Below are 22782 nucleotides of genomic sequence, written 5' to 3' on the forward strand. Positions count from 1 at the left end.
TTGAAGATCATGGCATCCTATCCCATCACTTCATGGCAAATAGATGGGGAAACAATGGAAACACTGGCAGACTTTATTTTCTTGGGCTACAAAAATCACTGCAGATGGTGACTGCAGCCATGAAATTAAAAGACGCTTTCTCCTTGGAAGAAAAGCTATGACCAACCTAGACAGTATATTAAAAAGCAGAGACATAACTTTCTTGACAAAGGTCCATCTAGTCAAAGCTATGGTTTTTCCAGTAGTCATGTATAGATGTGACAGTTAAACCATAAAGAAAGCTGCATGCTGAAGAATTGATGCTTTTGAACTGTGGTGTTGGAAAAGACTCTTGAGAGTCCCTTGGACTGCAAGGAGATCCAACCAGTCCATCCTAAGGAAATCAGTCCTGAATATTCATTGGAAGAATGGATGCTGAAGATGGAACTCCAATGATTTGGTCACCTGATGCAAAGAACTGACTCACTGGAAAAGACCCCGATGCTGAGAAAGATTGAAAGTGAAAGTTGCTCAGCCATGTCTGACTCTTTGCGACCCCATGGTCTATACAGTCCATGGAATTCTCCAGGCCAAATACTGGAGTGGATAACCTTTGCCTTCTCCAGGGGATCTTCCCAACCAAGGTCTCCTGCATTGCAGGCAGATTCTTTATCAGCTGAGCTACAAGGGAAGCCCAAGAATAGTGGAGTGGGTAATCTATCCCTTCCCCGGTGGATCTTCCTGACCCAGGGATAAAAAGAGACACAGAAGTACAGAACAGACTTTTGAACTCTGTGGGAGAAGGTGAGGGTGGGATGTTGTGAAAGAACAGCATGTATATTATCTATGGTGAAACAGGTCACCAGCCCAGGTGGGATGCATGAGACAAGTGCTCGAACCTGGTGCACTGGGAAGACCCAGAGGAATCGGGTGGAGAGGGAGGTGGAAGGGGGGATCGGGATGGGGAATACGTGTAAATCTATGGCTGATTCATGTCAATGTATGACAAAACCCACTGAAAAAATAAATAAATAAATTAAAAAAAAAAAAAGGGAAACCTAAAAAAGTTGTAAAACAAACAGAATATACTTTAGAGACTTTATGTAGTTTGTAAAGCCTAAAATATTTATTACTGGGTCCCTTTCAGAAAAATGTTTTTCAACCTTTGGAATATATTCAAGAAAAGTATTTCTTAAGACATGATTTCGGTGAATCAGTGAGTTTGGTAAATTTTTTACATTGGTCATTCTATGGTATTTTTGGATGAACTAATTTTTGGCAATTTGACCACTAGACAAATTGACCATGTAGCCAAAAATTTTTTTAAGAATTTGTTTTTGATGAATTCACCTGGGGCTGGTCATGACTTCTCACAAATGAAAGAGTATGAATAAACAGACATATCACAATTTGAGAAAAACACAAGTAAGTGAAAGATTTCTTTCCCCCCAATGACTATGGAAGCCAGTGGAAAACAGAGTCCCATCAAGAAGTCCTGTCTAGTCTCACCTGGGAAAGATCTTGATGGATCTAAAATTGTTAAAGGATTATAGTTTCCTGAGAACAAAGAGACAACAAATTCACCCTCCCTTTAAACAATTTTAGCATTTGAATATAGAAACACTTTCTGAGTGGCTGCTTCCAGAAATATCTTTGGATTAAATGATCATTTTCAGTGTCAGAAAATTTTTCTTTCTTTTTTTGATGGGAAGGGCAAAATAAGACATTTTATTTAGATATTCTGAAGGGAAGAAGCATATTATCTGAATCTACGAGACTTCTCCAGGAGACAAATTCATGCCACTGACTATACTATGTTAAAGGCCCTCGCAGATTTTAGGTTCAAGCTCTGGTAAAAAAAAGGATATGCATTTTCTGACCCATTACTACAGGGTCAAGAAGAGTAGAGCAGGGAAAATGTTTGGACTATGTATTTGTGTGTGTGTTGCGGGGGCATTGGGAGATAGGCAGAAAATGAAATAAGATGGCTTGAAAAATAACTGACTCTTCTCTCAGATTCTCTACTCTGAGCACCACATCCCTCACTGCTCCCTGGCCAAAGTGCAAAGAGGATTGGTGCCCATTAGAGGATGACATAGGGTCTGCAAGTCAAATAACACCTTCCATTCTTCCTTCTCAAGACATGGACATGGATTCTAAGGGCTTTAAGAATTGTACTGTTTGTGTGGGCTGATATATATATATATCAAAACAAAATTTTGAGTTTCAACTATTTAAAATATGGGTCCTTTTAAAATTTTCTGGTAGGTAATTATTTTTATCACATAGCTAAGAAAACTCAATCCCTGTTTTAGTTGTATGTTAATAGGCTTTCTTCTAGCTTGAAATAATCTAAAAATTGTTTTATAAATTGAGGTTCATCACTCTTCAGTCAAAATGACTCCCTTGATGTAGCACTTCAAAGGAAGGAAACACATGCAACATTTCTACATCTCAGAGCAGAACCAATTTTTTTTTCAATACAGCCAGTGGCTCCAGAGGGCCTGGCCTGGATACATATGTTAATGGTAAGGTTTTGCCTAATAGCCCATGTTTTATATGGCATTCCAATCTTCCTACTTTAAAATCTACTCCCTCAGTCATTTTTTGAAGGTGACATCCTGTGTGTTTCTTCTGTCACTTTTATAGGCCTAGTATTGAACCAGTTGTGGAAATAAAGAAACAGAAACCAAGTCCCAGTATATGTTAAAAGAAAAAAAAAAAAACCTTTTTATGTCTTTGTTGTTTATCAAATACTTAGGCTGCAGTCTAAGTATTGGTTGCATAGATATGAAATCTGACTTTAAATTGGGCCTTCTTTTCCTTTTTCATCCTGTAAATCAGACCCCTTAGCTCTTAGTAGCCAAGTGGACAGATGGCTTATCACACGCTTGTTTCCTAGAAATCAGAAAGTGAGTGATGGGATGAGACTAGCTCTTCTCTGAACTTAAGGAGACACAAGCTGAATGCACTTTGGATACTTCTGTCTTAGAGCTTTTAATTCTCTGAAGAAGAACTAAGTCAGTCCCCATGATGGCAAGGCACAGTGGAGAGTGTCAGCAGGAAAGTAGAGAGCAAGATGGGAGAGCTGGTCCAACCTGGGTGGCAGGAAGGACTTTTGAGAGAAGGAATGACCTGAATCCTAAATGGTGAAAAGGATGTGAGCAAACCAAGCACGGAGGGAAAAGACATGTTATCTGTGCAGAAAACAGGAATGGGGTACAGTGAAAAGAGTCCGACGGCACGTCCATGGAATGGGGACTTCACAATGGTTTCTGGTTTACTTGTTCATCTCCATCCACACTAGGCAGTAAGTTTTATGAGGGAAGGCACAGTGCTGGACATGGAGAATGCAGCCTCAAGGAGTGTACAGTTTCATGGGGAATCCACACAATGAACAAAGAGTCCAAAGATAACTGTATTTTTTGCAAACTGCAAAAAGCATGACAAAGTAAAAGGGCAGGGTGCCATGGAAAGAGAAGTCAAAATGGACCTGGGAGAGCACCAAGCCAAGCATGTGACAACACAGTTGAAGAGTGTTTCAGGTTGAGGACATAAGTGTGCACACAAGCACTGCATTGGAAAAGAGCTTGGGGAATTCACAGAGGCCAGGAGGCCAATGAGGCTGGAGCAGAAGAGATAGGAAGGCATGTGGCACAAAATGAGATGTGAGGACTAGACAGGCACAAGAGCAGAATGCCTTACAGATCATACAAAAGGACTGTGGATTTTCCTCTAAGAGCAGGGGAAATCACTGAAAGCTTTCGAGCAGGAGATCATATTGATCATATTTCAACAAGTAGTTTTGGAACAACTGGAAATCCATATGGTAAAAAGTACGAACTTCAACCTAAAACTCACACTTTATAAAATATGGACACAAAAGGGATCACAGACCCAAATACAAAACTATAAAACTTTTGGGAAAGAAAGAAAATCTACGTGAGCTTTGCTTTGGCAATGAATTCTTAGATATGGCACCATGACACGGCAGGATCCATCAAAGGAAAAAAAAAATGGTAAAATCGTCTTCCTTCAAAACTAAAAACTTTTGTTGTGCAAAAGAACACTGTTACTGGAATGAAAAAAGAAGCTACAGGCTAGAGAAATACAGGCACATCACATATCTGACAAAAGACTTGTATCCAGAATATACAAAGAATTCTCAAAGCTCAATAATAAGAAATTAAACAACATAATTTTAAAAATAGGCAAAACAGTTTAATATTCAAATGATGAAAAGATAGTCAACATCTTTAGTCATTAGTGGAATGCAAGTTTTTTTGTGTGTGTGGTTTTTTTTTTTCTGGGCTGCGCTGTGCAGCATATGGGATATTAATTCCCTGACCAGGGATCAAACCCATGCCCTCTGCGGTGGACGTGCAGAGTCTTAACCACTAGACTGCCAGGGAAGTCCTGGGATGCAAGTTAAAAGCATAATTCAATTCCCTAGAGAAGTGAAATAAAAACTTATGCCTACACCAAAAACTTGTTCAGGAATGTTTATAACAGCTTTATTAATGATTGGCAAAACTCATCAATAACCCTGATGTCCCTCAATAGGTGAATGACTAAACTGTGAGACATGCATACAACGAAATGCAACCCAATAGTACATAGTTATTGATGCAACAACTCAGATGAATCTCAAAGGAACTACACCGAGGGAAAGAAACCAGTCTTAAAAGATTATTTACTGTGTGACTCTGTTTATATGACATTCTCAGGAAGATGAAACGATAGAGATGCAGAATAAGTCAGTGGTTGACAGAGGTTGGGGTGAGGTGAGATAGGACAGACTATAAAGAGATGCACAGGGAACTTCTAGGGGGGTGTGATGGAACTAGCCATTATCTTGACCATGGCCATGGTTACACAAATCATTGAATGTGTTAAAAACCATAGAACTGAATACCAAGTGAAAACAAATCAATTTTGATGTTTAATTGAACAAATAAATGTGCTTAATAATTTAAAAATGAAAATGTGTCCACAAACATACTTGTAAACATGTATGTCCACAAACATACTTGTAAAAGAATGTTCATTGCAGCTTTATTTATAGTAACTGCAAACTAGAAATGAAGGTTCATCGAAAGGAAAATGCCTAATGAATTGTGGTCTATCCATAGAAGAGAATACTCCACAGCAACAAAAGGGAATGAACTACTGAACCTGTGACATGACACATCTCAGGGACATTTTTCTGAGTTTAAGAGGACAGACTCAACAGACTATATAGATCATACAGTTCCATTTTTATGAAGTTCTAGTAAAGGAAACTTGAATCTACAGTGAAAAACATCACAACAGGGGTTGCCTCTAGGTGCAGAGATAACAGGAAAGGGTACAAAACACCTATCCAGTGTTTTGAAAATATTCTATGTCTTGACAGGAATGTGGGTCCCATGGGTCTATGCATTTGTCAAATATACTTAAGATCTGTGCCTTTCATTATGTGTACATTTCACCTTAAAATGTAAATATTAACTCATTTGAGGAGGTTTGCTTTTCACAATGACATGACTTGGCAACCCTACAGTTACTTTATGTGCATTCCAGACTTGAGCAATAAGTAAATATATGGAGGATAATGGGCCCAGGCCTCTCTGACTAGTAAGAAGAGTGTTGCAAAACTGGAAAGTGGGGGGACTGGAGTGAACCTTCTGGTGCTGGATTAAGATGGAGGTATTGGTATGAAGTCTTGGTTTGGATTTTTGGAACCTACACCCATGAACAAAGGTACACATGCATATAGATGGGTAGATACAGAAATAAATACAGATATAGATCTTTATGCCTATGTATATGTGTGTATTTGCTTCCCAGTTCAGAAGATACCTATACGTCAGTAACAATGAGTACAAGTAGCACCCAGATCCCGGTTTCTAAATAGCTGTGCTTAAGGAAAACAGGGCTCCCCTTTGACTAAGTCTTAGAAAACCAGCTGATTTTGTGGCTGAGGCAGAGAAAGTACAAAATGAACCTGGAACATCATACAGTGCCCGAAAGGAAGGAATGCTGCAAGATGCTGGGAAGCATCAAAAAGACACAGGAGCCAGATCAAAGGGGCTGTCACTGGTTGATGCAAGGACAATCAGAGCATTGAAATAAATAATATTAGCAGAAGATTAAAATCCGCTGGATGGAAAAATAAATAAATAATGAATGAATGAATGAAGCAGAGGGGTGGGGAGAGAGAGAAAGAAGAAAAGGGGAAGAAAAGGGAGAAAACAGGAGGAGAGGGGAGGAGAGGAGACCAGACAGAGGAAAGGAAGAGCAGCAGTTGGATGGAGGGGGAAGAGAAGGAGACGATGATAAAGCAAATGGGGTAAAATGTGAACAGTTGTGAGTAATGGAGGATGCCAAGACACAAATAAAAAGTTTAAAAGTTAAAAAAAAATGTTTAATGGAGCTAACGCAAAAGAATATCCTGGAATTTTTTTTAAGTAAGGCATTAGGGGTTTGGGAGTAACACACACACACTACTATATAGAAGATAGATAACCAGGACTTCCCTGGCAGTCTAATGGTTAAGTCTCCACACTTCCACTGCCAGGGACACTGGTTTGATCCCTGATTGGGGAACTAAGATCCTGCATGCGGTGCAGCATGGCAAATAAATAAAATAGATAATCAACAAGGTCCTACTGTAGAGCACAGGGAACTCTACTCAATATGAATCTTAAAAAGAATGTAAAGCAAAAAGTATTAAGTCAAAAGAGAGCAGGATCCTGCCCCACTTATTCAGAGGCCTAATACACAGCCTGACATCTTCATTACAGGATGACAAATGCAAACTACCAGGAAAAAAAAATACTACATTCTTCATTGTCTGAGTAGAACAAGCAGCTGCCAGCATATTTATCCAGAACTACTTTGCATAGAGGCTGATACTCAGAAAATTCATCCCAGATTTTTGTAAACTTTGCTATTAAACTTCTTTTCATTAATGTCTAAACCTTCAGTGATTTCAGGGGTTGCTTCCATGGGTTTGGAGTGCAAAACTTACTTAGAGCTTTTCAAAAAATATTAACATGGAAATTGCTCTTATCAATCATAAATCTAATAAGACAGTCAAATGATTTTATGCTTTTAGATGATCAAAATAATTAAGTCATATAGCTGAAGATGGAAGATGGCTTGCCTAGTAGTCACACAAACACTATGAAATCTAAAACCCAGAATCCTGGGACTGCACCCTTTCTTCTTTTATTTAATGTCTGACCTTCTCAAGGACAAGACCCTTTTCACACCAATAGGACAAGAGAAGTTAAATAGCTCAGGGGCTATTTCCTTCAATGTCAGGCTGCTGCAATGCCCCAAGTCCTTCTCTTATCTGTCAGTGCCCTGTGCCAGCAGGTGTGTGTGTGTGTGTCTCCAAGGTGGGTATGAAGCCCCGGATCAACTGACTGCAAGCTGAGAATTCCATCACTGTCAGACTGGGTCACACCTCCTCCACCCAGCAAGGAGGCATGGACACTTTACATGGAATAGTTTGGGTGTTAATGACTCTAGAACTCTAAAAAAGACAGATGTTTAAAAGGTGCTGGCTTGAAACAGAAAAGGAGAAAAATCTTAACTTAATAGAAAACATTAATAAGAATATTAAAAGAAGTCACCAGACACAGATTTCAAACCTTGTCCATAAATCGGGTTAACAGGTAGCCCTTTGCACTTAATAATGTGTTTATAGCTCAGTAAGGATTAAGTACAGTTGTTTTTTGTTTTGTTTTGCCACGTGGCTTGCGGGATCTTAGTTCCCTGACCAGGGATTGGACCCAGGCCCTTGGCAGCGAAAGCCCAGAGTCTTAACCACTGGACCACCAGGGAATTCCCAGGATTGAGTACAGTTTTAAACTGTAACTATTCTATATTTGTAAGTACTTCTTAGTTGATAACAACTTGACTGTGCATACTATTTTACAAATCATATAGATTTCATTTACTTATCAAAGGAGATAGATCTCATTTCCTGAGTTCATAGTCATGCACATCCTACAGTAAATTAGCCTCACCATTTATAGATAAAGAGCATGAGACTTAATGAGGCTTCTCTAAGATTACACAACCTGTAATTGGCCAAGCTAAGAAAAAAAGAAAAACAAATATTGTAGCTTAAAAAATCCCAATCTCACTTTTTGGTTTTGGTTTCTGTTTTGCGATAACTATATCACAAGACCTCCATAGTATTTGTCAAAAGGGACAGGAAGTGGTGTGGAATAGAATTAGCCAAGTGACCTGCAGAGGAGGAAGAGAAAGCCCGAACTGAGGCCTCACGAGGCAGTGGAAGGCAGGAGGAGACAATGGTAGATGACTATAGCATGGCCACCTCCAGCTGCTCCACCAGCTAGCATGCTCCCTCTTCCTCCCCCACAGCTGCTCACACCTCTTGGTGGAGCCTCCCCAAGTACTGTGGGTTCTAATCTTCCAATCATCTCTGCCCTCTTTTCCTGCTAGTCGTCCCCTGCTGAACCTGCTCCAGACACACTGGCTTCTCAAACACACCCAGTGTGCTCCTGCCTCAAGGCCTTTGCATCTGCTCTTCCTTCTCTGGAATATTTCCTCCCAAATCCAATTCTTTCAGGTGGTAATTAAAAAGTCACCTTCTTGTTGAGGCCTTAGGTGGCCACCCTATTTATTATGTTAACCAGTGGAAATTGCCAATATTGTACCATCTCTTAAAAAATAGAATGTCAACTGCATGTGGCAAAGTCTAAAACAATTTCACTTTCCCTTACATACTTCCCTATGTCTCTTCAATGCTTATCATTTTCCCTTGGCCCTCCTCACCATCTAACCTATTCTGATCTATTGTTTGATTTTCTTTCTTCTCTACTAGAATATAAGTTCCCCAGGAAGATAAGGATTTTTGTTCACTGTCCTATCCTCAGAGCCTAGAACAGAAACTCCCACATAGTAGGTGCTAAATATTTGCTGTATGAATAAGTTCCATTGGGTTGGAGTGATGAGACTAAGCAAGCTAGATATAAAGTGCTAGAGAAACCAAAGCAAATGGCATGTGATACAATGGGGTACAGGGCACTTTCCCTGGTCAAGATGAGGCACACACAGGGATGAAGTCAGTACAGAACAGTACAAAGGCTCCATACAACAAAATCTCACTAATTAGGACCATGCACAAGCTGTATACTGTCACCCTGTTTATTTAACTTATATGCAGAGTACATTATGTGAAAAACCAGGCTGGATGAAGCACAAGCTGGAATCAAGACTGTTGGGAGAAATATCAATAACCTTAGATATGCAGATGACACCACTCTTATGACAGAAAGTGAAGAGGAACTGAAGAGCCTCTTGATGAAAGTGAAATAGGAGACTGGAAAAGCTGGCTTAAAGCTCAACATTCAGAAAATTAAGATCATGGCATCTGGTCCCATCACTTCATGGCAAATAGATGGGGAAACAATGGAAACAGTGACTGACTTTATTTTCTTGGGCTCCAAAATCACTGCAGATGGTGACTGCAGCCATGAAATTAAAGACACTTCCTCCTTGGAAGAAAAGCTATGACCAACCTAGACAGCATATTAAAAAGCAGAGACATTACTTTGCCGACAAAGGTCCCTCTAGTCAAAGCTATGGTTTTTCCACTAATCATGTATGGATGTGAGAGTTGGACTATAAAGAATGCCGAGTGCCAAAGAATCGATGCTTTTGAACTGTGGTGTTGGAGAAGACTCTTGAGAGTTCCTTGGAAAGCAAGGAGATCAAACCAGTCAATCCTAAAGGAAGTCAGTCCTGAATATTCATCAGAAGGACTGATGCTGAAGCTGAATATCTAATACTTTGGCCACCTGATGCAAAGAACTGACTCATTGGAAAAGACCCTGATGCTGGGAAAGATTGAAGGCAGGAGAAGAGGGTGAAAAAGGATAAGATGGTTGGATGGCATCACCGACTGGATGGACATGAGTTTGAGCAAGCTCCAGGAGTTGGTGATGGACAGGCAAGCCTGGCATGCTACAGTCCATGGGGTCACAAAGAGGCGGATAGAACTGAGCAAATGAACTGAACTGAACATCTTGCAAGATTCTCCTCACAGCTCTGTACAAGATAACACTTCACCGAAACAAGCTGAAAGGGGAATTCACCAGGGACATTCTTTCTGGTGCAGTTGCTGACAGGTGGAGTCTCCCTGGGGACCGCCATCTGCAGGAGAATTTTTGAAGACTGCGGACAAAGGGAAGAGATACTAGAACTCTAGGACATAACTGTCATCTGATTTTCCAGTGTTACCTACTCTACCTTTGGGGGAAAAGATACTACCTTTGTTGAAAATGTTTGGACTAATTGATGAGATCTCCTACCATACTAACTCCTCTCTCTCTCTCTCTCTCTCTCTCTCTCTCTCTCTAAGACGACATACATTAAAAGAAAAAATGTTTTCTCAAAGTAATGTCCCTGATCAAGTACTTCGCAAAGACTCCTGGAGTTTTCTCCTTGGAACCCCATACCAGCCACAGCGCCTGAAAGTGACATCCTAACAGAAACCAGCCCAGGAGAATCTGGGTCCCCATCCCAGCTCTACTGCTTAACCGACTGCATGGCTTTGGGCAAATCATGCATCCTCTGTGACTGCACTTTCTCATCTTTACAATGAGTCTAAAATCTATGCTAACAATTTGTGGAGAGTAAGTTAATAAACATGAGATCACATCATGAGGAATAAAGTACAAGATGCACTTCTACTAAGATGATGTTATGACATAACTTTGGGCCTCACTGATACATAGAAACTAAGAGTACTAGCAGTAGTTCAGTGCCTCCTCTGACTGTAGCAGTAGGAAGATGGGAAAGGGCCACACAGTATTCAATTCTGTGCCTACTCCTCAGTTCCAAAGTATTCATTATTTTTCTATGTTCAAGCAAGACCTTCTCCTCCAGTGTATCTGTAGCTCTAATGGAAAACCCAACCACTGAGTCCCTCTCCTGAAATGAAAGGTTCTTTAGCCTCAGATCTGAAACATGCAAGGACAGGACATCTTGCCTGGGAACAAACCCTTTCTTCTAAACATTTTAAATTTCCCTCTCTGTGTTTCTTTCATAAGCACAAACCTTTCAAGCTTCTTAACAGGATGCTCCTTGCCTTTCAAAAAAACACTGAAAATTAAATTACCAAGGGAAGTTCCAGAAGCATCTGGGAAGCTCTAGGTCCCTATGAACTTTGTGCCTGATTACTTTTTCAACCATCCCTCAGACCACAAAAGGGGAACAGATTATTGATTGCCGCTCAGGGTGCCTACAAACTAATGCCTGATGTGTATCTCTCTTCTTGTTGCTATCTGAAAATATCCAGAGGACAAAGAATAAGTCTATGGAAAAAAATAAAGCAATACTGGTTCACGCTGAGCTGTAACAATACTGTACTGTATTTGTGAAGTCTCATGACATAGAATGGATTATCATTTTGATAGGATCCATCAGTGAGTCCCTGAGCAGATGTTCATTTCTGCCCTCTCAATGTCAAGCTCTGTGCTAAACAGGGATAAGCCTGACAGGTCCTCCTTTATAGACCTCAGACTAGTGGATAAGCCAGGTCCGCCAACAACCCATCGTGTGAGACCTGAGGTGGTTGGACCTGGAAAAGCAGCCATAGTGTTGGAAAAGAGGAGAGGGATATGAGAAGGAAGTGAGGACAAGCTGGAATTAAACAGAATTTTCTTCATCAAATCCATCAGTTATTTCCTGTCATATTTTTATCTTACTGTCTACATGATGAACAATCTATTGCCTAATATTTGAAGAAACTGTAGGCATATTTATGAGAGTATTAAAATATATAACATTATGGTGCATCCCCCCAATAATGATAATTTCTCACTATATTAGAAAAGACATGATTTTAAGCCTTTCCTTATATTGAGTGGAGACCAAGTGGCACAGATGTAGTAGCTGGCTTGTTTCTTTATCAGAATATTTTTCATTCAATTAAGTTCCACTTAAAAATAAAATGCAGGTCTCCTCAGTCTCTGAACCCTCACTCTCTGAAGATTTGCCATCTTGATCTACTAATTGACACAAAATTCATTACCCAAACCTACTAAACAAACCTGCTGTAAGCTGCATGCAAGAATATGTTGAAGTCATGTACCCTCGGGTAAAAGGACACGGTTGGTTGCTGTTGTAGCTCAGGTATTCTCACAGAGTAGTACCTAGAGCTCCTGTTTAAACACTGTATGCTTTACAGATATCCTCTCTCCCACCCCATGCAGTAAAAGGTCTTCTAATAAAGTAGAGGAACTAATGAAGGAGATGGGTAAGTCTAAGAGGCCCAAAGAACTGCATGCACTACAAGAAACACTGTAGTGTTTGATAAAGCACATTAATAATTTTGAATGGCTGTTAGTCTCAAACTTGACCATGACCATGTCCCTAACTCCTATGAACCATAAATATAGTGATGAATATGTACAAGAAATTTGAGATTCTGCAAAAAAAAAAAAAAAAATCTTGCTGGGGCACGTAAGTGTGATGGTGGCATGAGCAGACCTGCGACACAATTACAAACTGGGGCATGTGTTAGCGAGAGTTGTAGGGCGCCAAGCAAAGGGAATACAAACAGACTGCCACCACAAGCTCTGTTTTTCATCCTGTGGCTCTGTGTGTAGCTTTAGACATTGGTTCCTCACCAGACACTTCTGAGCTGTGCTGCCAGAAAGGGAAGATTCTCTCCTGTTCCTCAGATTCAGACACAGATGAACCTCAGACATTTCCTGTTTAACTCATTTCTTCACCAGCTCTTTCTTCCTTACCTCATTCCACCACCAAAGCCTAACAGAGACCATAGCCTCCAGCTCCCTCCTCCCACCACCAGACCTCACACAAACATGCCTTCCATCAGAAGAACCCTCTCAAAGCATCATCTTGTTTAGTTTATTTTGCTAACTTTTACTGGCATCTAGTGCTCATCTTTAATGTATTATTTTGCTATTTATTTACATCTCCACATACACTGCAATGTAGAAGGAATATGTAATCCTTTCTCAATATCCTACACTGAGCAATGTCTACTATTATGGCTTACTACATATAAAATATCTACTAATGAGTTTATCAAATATGAAGTGACTAGATAGTATTGCAAACAATTTCTATTTTGTAAAAATTCTTGGCAGATTGTTAAATAGGCAAATTAAGGAGTTTTAGTGACACCTAGCAAGTTGGCATTTTCCTTTAGGTTAGGAGTGCATTTTTATTTTTCCCAGTCAAAATAACGGAATTACTCCCTTTGTTCTCTGAAAATTTGTTAACAAACAAATGTTAAAGAATAGATTAGATTCACAAAAAAGAGGAACACCTGTATAATAGCTGTTACTACAATGTTTATTTGTTCTTCTACCATTTAAATTGTTTCAAGAAAAAGAAGCAATCAAGTCTATGTGTACAGGTATTGTCTTAATTTGAAAATAATTAAATGTGTCAGTTAAGGTTGCTCTGTTTATTGCTTTATTTCTTTTATAGAAAGCCAATTACTCATATTTATATTTAGTTAGAAAAAACACAAATTATACTAGCTGAGAAAGGAAATTCAAACTAGTAGATTGCTCATTTGGATTCAATTGTTTTCTTTTTTCCATTTTGATGGAAAAATAGTCATAGATGTGATTTCTCTTGTTTCAGTTTTGTTGAATAAAAGTGTACCCTAGTTCCCCATTACTTACAACATTAGCCTCTCACCTGTAGTCCTCAGATGGCCTATCCTCATCCGAATCTGAGACCAATGGACCAACTTCACGAGACTCATTTAAGTTGAAAGAGTCCTGCAGAAAAATTGGCATTTTAGATACTTACATAGTAAAAATATCTGACGTATTTGTATAGGTTGCAGTAAATTTGAAAATCCAACTCATCTATATATCATTGTGAGAAAGGCACACAATTTCACAGATGTGAAAATTGAGGATTTGAGAGCTAGGATGATTTGGTCAAAGATGTACAACTAGTAGATGCAGGATCAAGGTAGGTCTACTTCAAAGTTGAACTCTTGAGCTCACCACCCTTCCACTGCTACACAGCCACTCTGTTGAACAAAGTCTTCCTCCAAAAAGCCCTCTTTTCTCACAAGATTTGTTCTTTGAAATGACCACTAATATGAAACAAATATCTCAGAAACCCAGAGAAAAACTGCCATAGGTCACAAACAGAAATCCTTGTGCCAAGAGGGAGCCCAGGGTGAGGGCGCCGTCTCAAATGAGATTTTTCTTTCTCAGATGAGGAAGTAGATTTGGGGGTTGTTGATGTTTTAGTTGCTCAGTCGTGTCTGACTCTTTGTGACCCCATGGACTGTAGTCTACCAGGCTCCTCTGTCCATGGGATTTCCCAGGCAAGAATATTGGAGTGGGTTGCCTTTTTTTCCTCCAGGGGCTCTTCCCAACCCAGGAATCTTCCCAACCCATGTCTTCTGCATTGGAAGGAAGATTCTCTACCATTGAGCCACCTCTAAATGGGATGTCTGCCTTCTCATGGCAAATATGAGAGCTCAAATCCCAGAGAACTGCTGGAGTGGGATACTGAATGGGGCCAACAGACTCAGCAGCTTACTTCAAATGCTTTTCTCTTGACCAATTTTCTTACTGTCTTAACTTTAGGGGAAAAAAAGATCACATAGATCACTACTCTAAATTGAGTGTAAAGAAAGCCCTCACATCTTCTGAAATGTGGTCAGTTAAAGCCCAGATTTTAAACCAGAGAGGAAAAATAAAGCAGATCTTTTGCCCCCTCTGGATTGTAATGATACTAATAATAATGATAAAAATGACTATGATGATCATGGCTGTAAGGACTCATATTTACTGAGTGCTAACCATATACCTTAGCAGCAGCAGCAACCATACACCAGGGGCTGTCTTATTTGCACTTCACAATAACCCTCAAAGAGGTACTGTTTTCGCCATTTATAGAAAAATAACCTGAGGCTAAAAGATGTAAGTGACTTGGGTAAGGTCTTGTAGCTAGTAAGAAAGGTTGTGAACTCTGGATCCAGAGGCCTCTCATGTAAGTACATGTATTGTATGTTACAGCATCATCACATTAACAACTTTGTCTAGTCATATGACGGTCTTTGTTCCCTGGAACTGTCCATGTGAGTTACTACCTCATGACTTTTACAGCTGCTGAACCCTCTACTTGGACTGCCTTCCTTTCTTTCCTGGGTTGGCATCTTATCGTCATTCATAGTCTCTGTTCAAAAGGCACATCATCAGAGAGAGACCTTCCCTGACATTCTACTGGACTCCCACTTCCACCAGTCATTAGCACACAATTCTGTTTTATCATCTCCATGACATCTGTTAATGTTACTTGTCTACTGTCTTTTTTTCTAGCACTGAGCACAGTGCCTGGCACACAGTAGGTGCTTGCTAAGTACATCACTTGGTAAATAACCCATTAGTCTGAACCAATCAGATAAATCTAAAGATGAAAGGTGTTTCCTTTTTTTTCCTGTTTTTTTGAGACAGAATTTGGGAATTCTCTATTAGAAAGATACTAAGTGAGCAACGGACAGACAGAAGAGCTGCTTCAAAACTCACCTGGTGACATAGCCTTCTTTTATCCACCTGCCAAAATGGTGATTTCTCTTACTATGTCCCAGCCCCCAGATCCTGTATACTTGTTTAATAGTATATCAAAACCACTTGTCAATGAGTGTGCGTCTCTTTGGGGTGTTCATCTTCTGAAACACAGAAGCTGGTCTTTTCTCACTCACATATCCTAACACAACCCTCTGCACACATCAGGTGCTTTAGCAGTGCTGTACAGTAGCTGAGAGACCAAAGAGGACACGTCCCTTTAAAGGAAGCCTGCATGGCCACAACGGGGGAGACACAAACCCAACATACTTACCCGTAGAATCTGAGCCCTAAGAACACAAATGGTCCCCACCAGGTAAAAGCGATCCTCCAAAGGAAGATTTACGACAGATGACCCAAAGACATGTTTGGAAAAGAAACTGTGGAATAGCACAGGAGGCTCTAAGGGAGAGAGAGACACACAAGTGACAATCTAATAGAAAGGCAGGCCAGGTACACAAAAGAACAGTCACCTGTCCCATCCGTGTGCCATTTATCAACCCATTGACAATTTTCAGAATTCTGAGCCACCAATTTTTCCTGTCTTCCTTACATTCCAACCCTCCCCACCCTGGTCTCCACCAGAACAAGGAGTCATTACTGGGAAATAATTGTGAGTTCAGGGTGATTTTTCAGTCTTCCAATCTTACCTTGTGAATGGACGTTTTAACTCCAAAAGAAATTTGCTCCCCTTCTTTACATAGACCATGTAGGTATCAAATATTTGTAATTTGTGTGTACATGGAATCAAGTATTTTTTAAGGTATTTGACTTTTAGTTTCCAAGGTATGTGACAAAGATACCTGGCAACCACTGTGTGAGCTAATTTTCATTCTTTACTTACCCATTCATTCATTTGTTATATTTTTAGACCTCAGTGGCAAAGAACTGACTTAATTATATTCTTAGTTCATGGCATATTATGAACACAGATAAAATTCCAACTCTCATTTTTATTTATTTTTTCTCTCTGTCCCTTTCCCACCCATAGGGATCCACTATTATCTACCACCTTTAACATGTGGTCAAATACACCACCCTGTCAAATGTGTGCTAACTTGCTTCAGTGGTGTGTGACTCTTTGCAGCCCCACGGACTGTAGCCCACCAGGCTCTTCTGTCCATGGGATTTTCCAGGCAAGAATACTGGAGTGGGTTGCTGTGCCCTCCTCCAGGGGATCTTCCCAACCCAGGGATAGAACCCACATCTCTTATGTCTCCTGCATTGGCAGGCGGGTTCTTTACCACTAGCACTACCTGGGAAGCCCCAGTCAAATATGTAGCCTGGTTCTATGCACTATTATGCTTTCACAATTTACAAAGGTTGTCTTGTGCTATAGATCTCTTTGTTTCTCAATGAACAACATGGTTTTAAGATCTAACCATGTGGTATTATGTATATCTAGAGTTCATTATTTTAACTACATAAAGTTTTCTATATTGTGTATTTCCCCCAGATTTTACTTGTTCATTTCCCTAATGATTACACCTAGGCTGTCTCCAACTCCCTCCTACTACAAACGACACTATGACATACATAGTGCAAGTCCCCTTAGACACAGATCTCTGCAGCTTCGCCTCTGTGGTATCTCCATCCAGTGATAGGATTACTGAGTTACAAGCTAACTGACTTAAGTTCACTCTGTTTTCCAGGATGGCTTCATGAGTTTCCATTCCTCTCAACACTGTATGAGTGTTTTCATTTCTCACATCCTCACCAATGTTTGGTATTATTCACACTCTTAATTGCTGCTGTTCTGATGTGTGTGCATTGCTACTCATTGGTTTTTTAATTTTTCATTCTTTACTTACTAGTGAGTTTGAGCATCTTTTCACATAGTTGTTGGGCTATTTACCTCAGATTCAAGCCCTAGATCTTTTTAATGATCCCAAGACAGTGTTTATATTGATTTATCAGCGTGTGGTTCCTGAAGCCTTGAGAATTTCAAATTCTGATCCTGTATTCACATTAAGACACACAGATTTGGGTTTTGATTTCCTCTAAATAACACATATTTTTGCATTCAAACTCTGAGAGAGTTAGCACACTTACTCTTCATCTAAACCAACGGGCAGAATTTTACTGATCATTTTAAGTCTCTAAGATTATGTGTTGGTCCTTGAACAAGTGTTACTACTCCAGACTGCAGTCAATGGAATCAATGTATGATTTAAAAATCAATTAGGCCCAGCACATATCAACTTCTTATCACTGTGTCCTGTATTTTATCCTTTCTGTTAAGGTTGTCTGTGCAATAAACTCCTTAGGTTATGTTTAAGCAATAATTTCCTTGTCTTTTGTAGAAGGAAAGAGCCATCCTTATCAGCTCAGTCTACCATGTTACCATATGACCTCACCTTGTCAATTTTGCTATAACTTTTTAAAGTCTAATTAATGCTTGTGGTCCACCAAAACCTGTGGTCACAGGGGTAGCAGAGAGAGTGCCAACAGTAGAAGGGCATTTATATTACTGATGAAGGGCTGCATAACTCATGAATTTCTTATAAATAAGATTAAAAACTCTATTGATTACCACTAGAAACATCTTTTAGAGTCAGGATGACTTTAACATATTCATAAGCAGAGGTGTTACTGGATTCAGCATCTCCTCTTTTGAAATGACAGCAAAAGTCAATATGCTTGCCAACTAAAGAAAAAAAAAACAGACACAAAACAATTTTACATTTGTATTTAACTATATTCTGAAGGATTATTTCATATGACTATTGCCTTACTTTGACTAGATTTTAAAAATATTATTTTCTTTTCATGAATATTAGCACTTGCATAGCTATCTATGTTGCATCTATAGAGTGGTTCAGTTCAGTTAAGTTGCTCAGTCTGACGCTTTGCAACCTCATGGACCACAGCATGCCAGGCCTCCCTGTCCATCACCAACTCCTGGAGTTTACTCAAACTCATGTCCATTGAGTCAGTGATGCCATCCAACCACCTTATCCTCTGTCGTCCCCTTCTCCTCCTGCCTTCAATCTTTCCTCTACCCCTATAGAGTGGGGTATCACCTAAAACATAATTTACATAATACTAATACAATTATACAAAAGCTGAAAAACTGAAAGTTCATGATAAAGAACAAGATTTAATAGTGGAGAAAGTTTAATATTAGAAATAAAATTTGCAAAATTACAGCAAGTTAAATTAATATATGATCGGCAGCTATATTGGCTCTAATGTCTTTATTTTTATTATTCCTTTAAGTGATTGTTATCTGTCTCTTAAAATCTAAGCATTTACTATTTGAAAAATAAAAATCTGTACCTGAACTTGATACAGGAATTTTGAAAGCCATCTTTGAAAATACTCCACTTTTCTCATCATCAGGCAGAAGGCTTAAGAAGGTTTTACCCATGATGACATTCTCAAGAAGGAAAGAGGGAATCAATTTTGTTATATGCATTACTGGCATTTAATTTCTCTATCTCCTTACCGCCATTAAGCTTATCACCTGCCCCACCTCACCCATCTTATAGTCAGACCTGTTAAACTTCTAAAGTCTCAATTCACATTGACCCATTCTATGACCATCACCTCCTACCTTCCCAGTGTGTTCATGCAAGTATTTGTTTATTTGGCTGTGCTGGGTCTTAATTGTGGTATGTGGGATCTTTGATCTTCCTTCCACCATGACAGGCCCCCTGCATTGGGAGCTCGAAGTCTTAGCCAGTGAACCACCAGGAAAGTCCCTCAAAAGTATTTTAAATAGCATCAATTCCCTGACATTCTCTTCCCGTCTTTTTGTATACCACTTATCTCTACCTGACATCAGAGTCACATGTATAAAATATACAATATAAAATAAAATAATGGATAGAGTCCCTCAATAAAATATAACTTGCATTAAAAGACAGACCTTGACTGTCTTATTTACTGCTACATCCTCAACACCTAAAACACAGTCTGGCATGAGTGAGCACCAATAAATATTAGTTGGATGAATGAATGATGCTGTACCATTTGGTTGAAATGTGGTGACATGAATTAACTGAATATCAGACATTAAGAGTTTTTAATGTGATAGAAACAAAATAATAAGCAAAGTACTCTTTGTAGTTTAATGATGGCTTTGGGTGATGAACTACAAATTAAAATTATTTTAACTGATTAATATTAATAATCTACAGTCAAAACTCAGAAATATATTTTTATGGTCCATTTGTAGAAGCCAGCCTATGAACTGGCCAATGCTCAAATTAGCAGATGGCTCCTGTCTCAATCAAGAAAAATCTTGGCTCAATGCAGGGCAGAAATATAACCCTAGTTTAGCAAACAAAACATGAATTAATAGGCAACAGGTTTTGACAATGAAAGTCACATAGTAAGAAACTGACTTCTCAAAAGGATATTTTTCTTTCAATTTAACTTTTTCAATGAAAATACTTTATTGATTTAGTTATAAAATACACTTCAGGTACCAAACCAAGTTATCTCTGATCAGTAGAGACCACTCATTCATTCCTTCACCTAACACCTGATTAACAACTGCTCCATGCCAGAACATTGTACTACGTACATTCAAACTAACTAGCTCACCTAATTAGATTCCTTGTGAGAGGAAGAACTCTCCTCTATTGAATTCATGAGGAAATGGAGGCTTGTACAATTATGGAGAGGAAAGAAGTTCAGAGATGAGATTCACACCCAGCTCCACCCAACTACAAATTCATTGTTCCTTCCACTACACCACAACTACCTTGAGTCCAATCGGCTGATATACTACTGGGCCAGCTTCTGCGTTTTGGATATTTTACATGAAATAACTTATTATTATTATTACTATTATTTTGCTGAAACCTCTGATAGTTTAAAAAGATGAACCTGACATGTTTATTCTAAATTTCAATGAACACAAAGTTCAGTAGGGAAGACAACACATGCACAATTACAATGCATAGTATAAAATAATAGGTTGATATCATTTCAGCCCCTGAAATAATAAATAATACAATAATACCCCAACAAGAGGTACAAAGTGCTAAGGCTCACCAGTTCTTTCATTGGTAGAAGAAAGTATAGCATTGTCACCTAAAAGAATTCAAAGTTGATAGGGTCCACATGGGGTCTCACTCACCTGGGCACCTCTGGAATTCAGCAGCATGTCTCTTTGGTGTGCTGCTGCCCCACCACCCTCAGGGGGCAAAGGTGGGAGGTGAGGGGAAATAAATTACCAAAAGCAAACAGCAGGGGTATGCCAGCAATGACACTTGGGGCATACACCCAACAACCTCACAGATCACATGCTTCCTCTCCAAACAATCATAACGCCCTGCAGAGCAAAGGAAATCCCTGTCCTCCAATACGTGGATGATCTTCTCCTTTACAGTCCTTGGCTTACACACTCTCAACACCACACTACATAACTCCTTAATTTTCTAGCTGATAGAGGCAATCCAGTATCTCCCACCAAGGTTCAGCTTTCTCTTCCTAGAGTCATCTATCTCGGAGTCCTTTCAACACCAACAAAAAGATACATTACTACCAATAGAAAGTCCCTTATATCTACCCTACCATTCCCTATATCAAGTGTTATAAAATATTTTAGTGCTCAGTCTGGTTTGTGCATTTTTGTATTGTTATCTTGTTTTATAGGTTGTCAGCCCCTCTCCTAATCTCCCCTTCCTCTCTGCCATCTTATCCTGAACTAACGCCCAGAACAGGTGGAAACAGGTTGGATGACACCATTTAGAGGCAGGGAAGAGCCAAAGTAGAGATTTGGTTCCAGCTTTCAGGTGCTAACTTCCTACTGTGCAGGGCATGATGGCATAACATTGTCTGCTTGTACCCCTTGTTCCTAGTGTACAGGATCTTTGCACACGTGTCTGAATCATCGAGGGGTTTCCTCTGCTCTGCAGGGCGTTACGTATTGTTTGGGGAGGAAGCATGTGATCTGTGAGGTTATTGGGTGTATGCCCCAAGTGTCAGTTGCTGATGTACTCCTGCTGTTTGCTTTTGGTGCTGTATTTCCCCTCAGCTCCCACCTTTGCCCCCTGAGGGTGGCAGGGCAGCAGCATGCCAAAGAGACATGCTGCTGAATTCCAGAGGCACCCAGGTGAGTGAGACCCCTTGTGGACCCTATCAAAAGTGAGCAGTTGGATGCATGAGACAAGTGCTCAGGGCTGGTGCACTGGGAAGACTCAGAGGGATGGGATGGAGAGGGAGGCGGGAGGGGGGATCGGGATGGGGAACACATGTAAATCCATGGCTGATTCATGTCAATGTATGGCAAAAGCCACTACAATATTGTAAAGTAATTAGCCTCCAACTAATAAAAATAAATGGAAAAAAAAAGTGAGCAGTTTTTTTGATCATGCACATTCTCTTGGATGGAAATAGCAGCCATAAGTTACTTATTAATTAACTACATTCTTTAAGGAAGGTGACAGTGACAATGCATGCTTGAGCATGTTCAGTCACTGTGTCCAACTCTTTGCAACCCCATGGACTGCAGCACATGAGTCCTCTGTCCTCCACTGTCTCCTGGAGCTTGTTCAAATTCATGTCCATTGAGTTGGTGATGCCATCCAACCATCTCATCCTCTGTCATCCCCTTCTTCTTTTGCCTTCATTAGGGTCTTTATTATTGCCAGCATTAGGGTCTTTTCCAATGACTCAGTTCTTTGCATCAATCAGGAGGCCAAAGGATTGGAGCTTCAGCTTCAGCATTAGATCCTCCCATGAATATCAGGGTTGATTTCCTTCAGGATTGACTGGTTTGATCTCCTTGCTGTCCAAGGGACTCTCAAGAGTCTTCTCCAGCACCACAGTTTGAAAGCGTCAATTCTTTGGCACTCAGCCTTCTTTATGATCCAACTCTCATATCCATACATGACTACTGGAAAATCCATAGCTTTGACTAAATGGACTTTTGTCAGCAAAGTGATGTCTCTGCTTTTGAATATGCTGACTAGGTTTGTCATGGTTCCCCAAGTGGCACTAGTGGTGAAGAACCCACCTGCTAATGCAGGAGACACGGGTTCGATCCCCTGGAAAAGGGGTTGACAGAGTCAACCCACTCCAGTATTCTTGCCTGGGAAATCCCATGGTCAGAGGAGCCTGGCGGGCTACAGTCCATGGGGTTGCAAAGAGTCTGACATGACTGAAACAACTTGGTAAAGCAAAAAAAAGTTTGTAATAGCTTTTCTTCCAAGGAGCAAGCGCCAATTTCATGGCTGCAGTCACCATCTGCAGTGAT

At 39.9% G+C, this 22782-nt stretch overlaps 1 protein-coding gene across 5 annotated transcripts in view; it reads right to left on the reverse strand.

Annotated features, from left to right (window-relative positions):
- Positions 1–22782, reverse strand: part of PASD1 (PAS domain containing repressor 1) — a 120224-nt gene that overhangs the window by 29751 nt on the left and 67691 nt on the right. For 4 of the 5 annotated variants that reach the window (XM_043458861.1, XM_043458862.1, XM_043458863.1 and 1 more), the window contains exons 6-9: positions 18852–18951; positions 18106–18219; positions 15847–15974; positions 13681–13763 (exon numbers count right to left, since the gene is read on the reverse strand). In XM_043458861.1, coding sequence (XP_043314796.1) covers positions 13681–13763; positions 15847–15974; positions 18106–18219; positions 18852–18951 — 425 coding nt within the window. The remainder of the gene's footprint in view (positions 1–13680; positions 13764–15846; positions 15975–18105; positions 18220–18851; positions 18952–22782) is intronic. The other variant, XM_043458865.1, reaches the window with a different exon arrangement.

This window comes from Cervus canadensis, chromosome X, assembly GCF_019320065.1.
Source record: "Cervus canadensis isolate Bull #8, Minnesota chromosome X, ASM1932006v1, whole genome shotgun sequence".
NCBI classification, from domain to species: domain Eukaryota; kingdom Metazoa; phylum Chordata; class Mammalia; order Artiodactyla; family Cervidae; genus Cervus; species Cervus canadensis.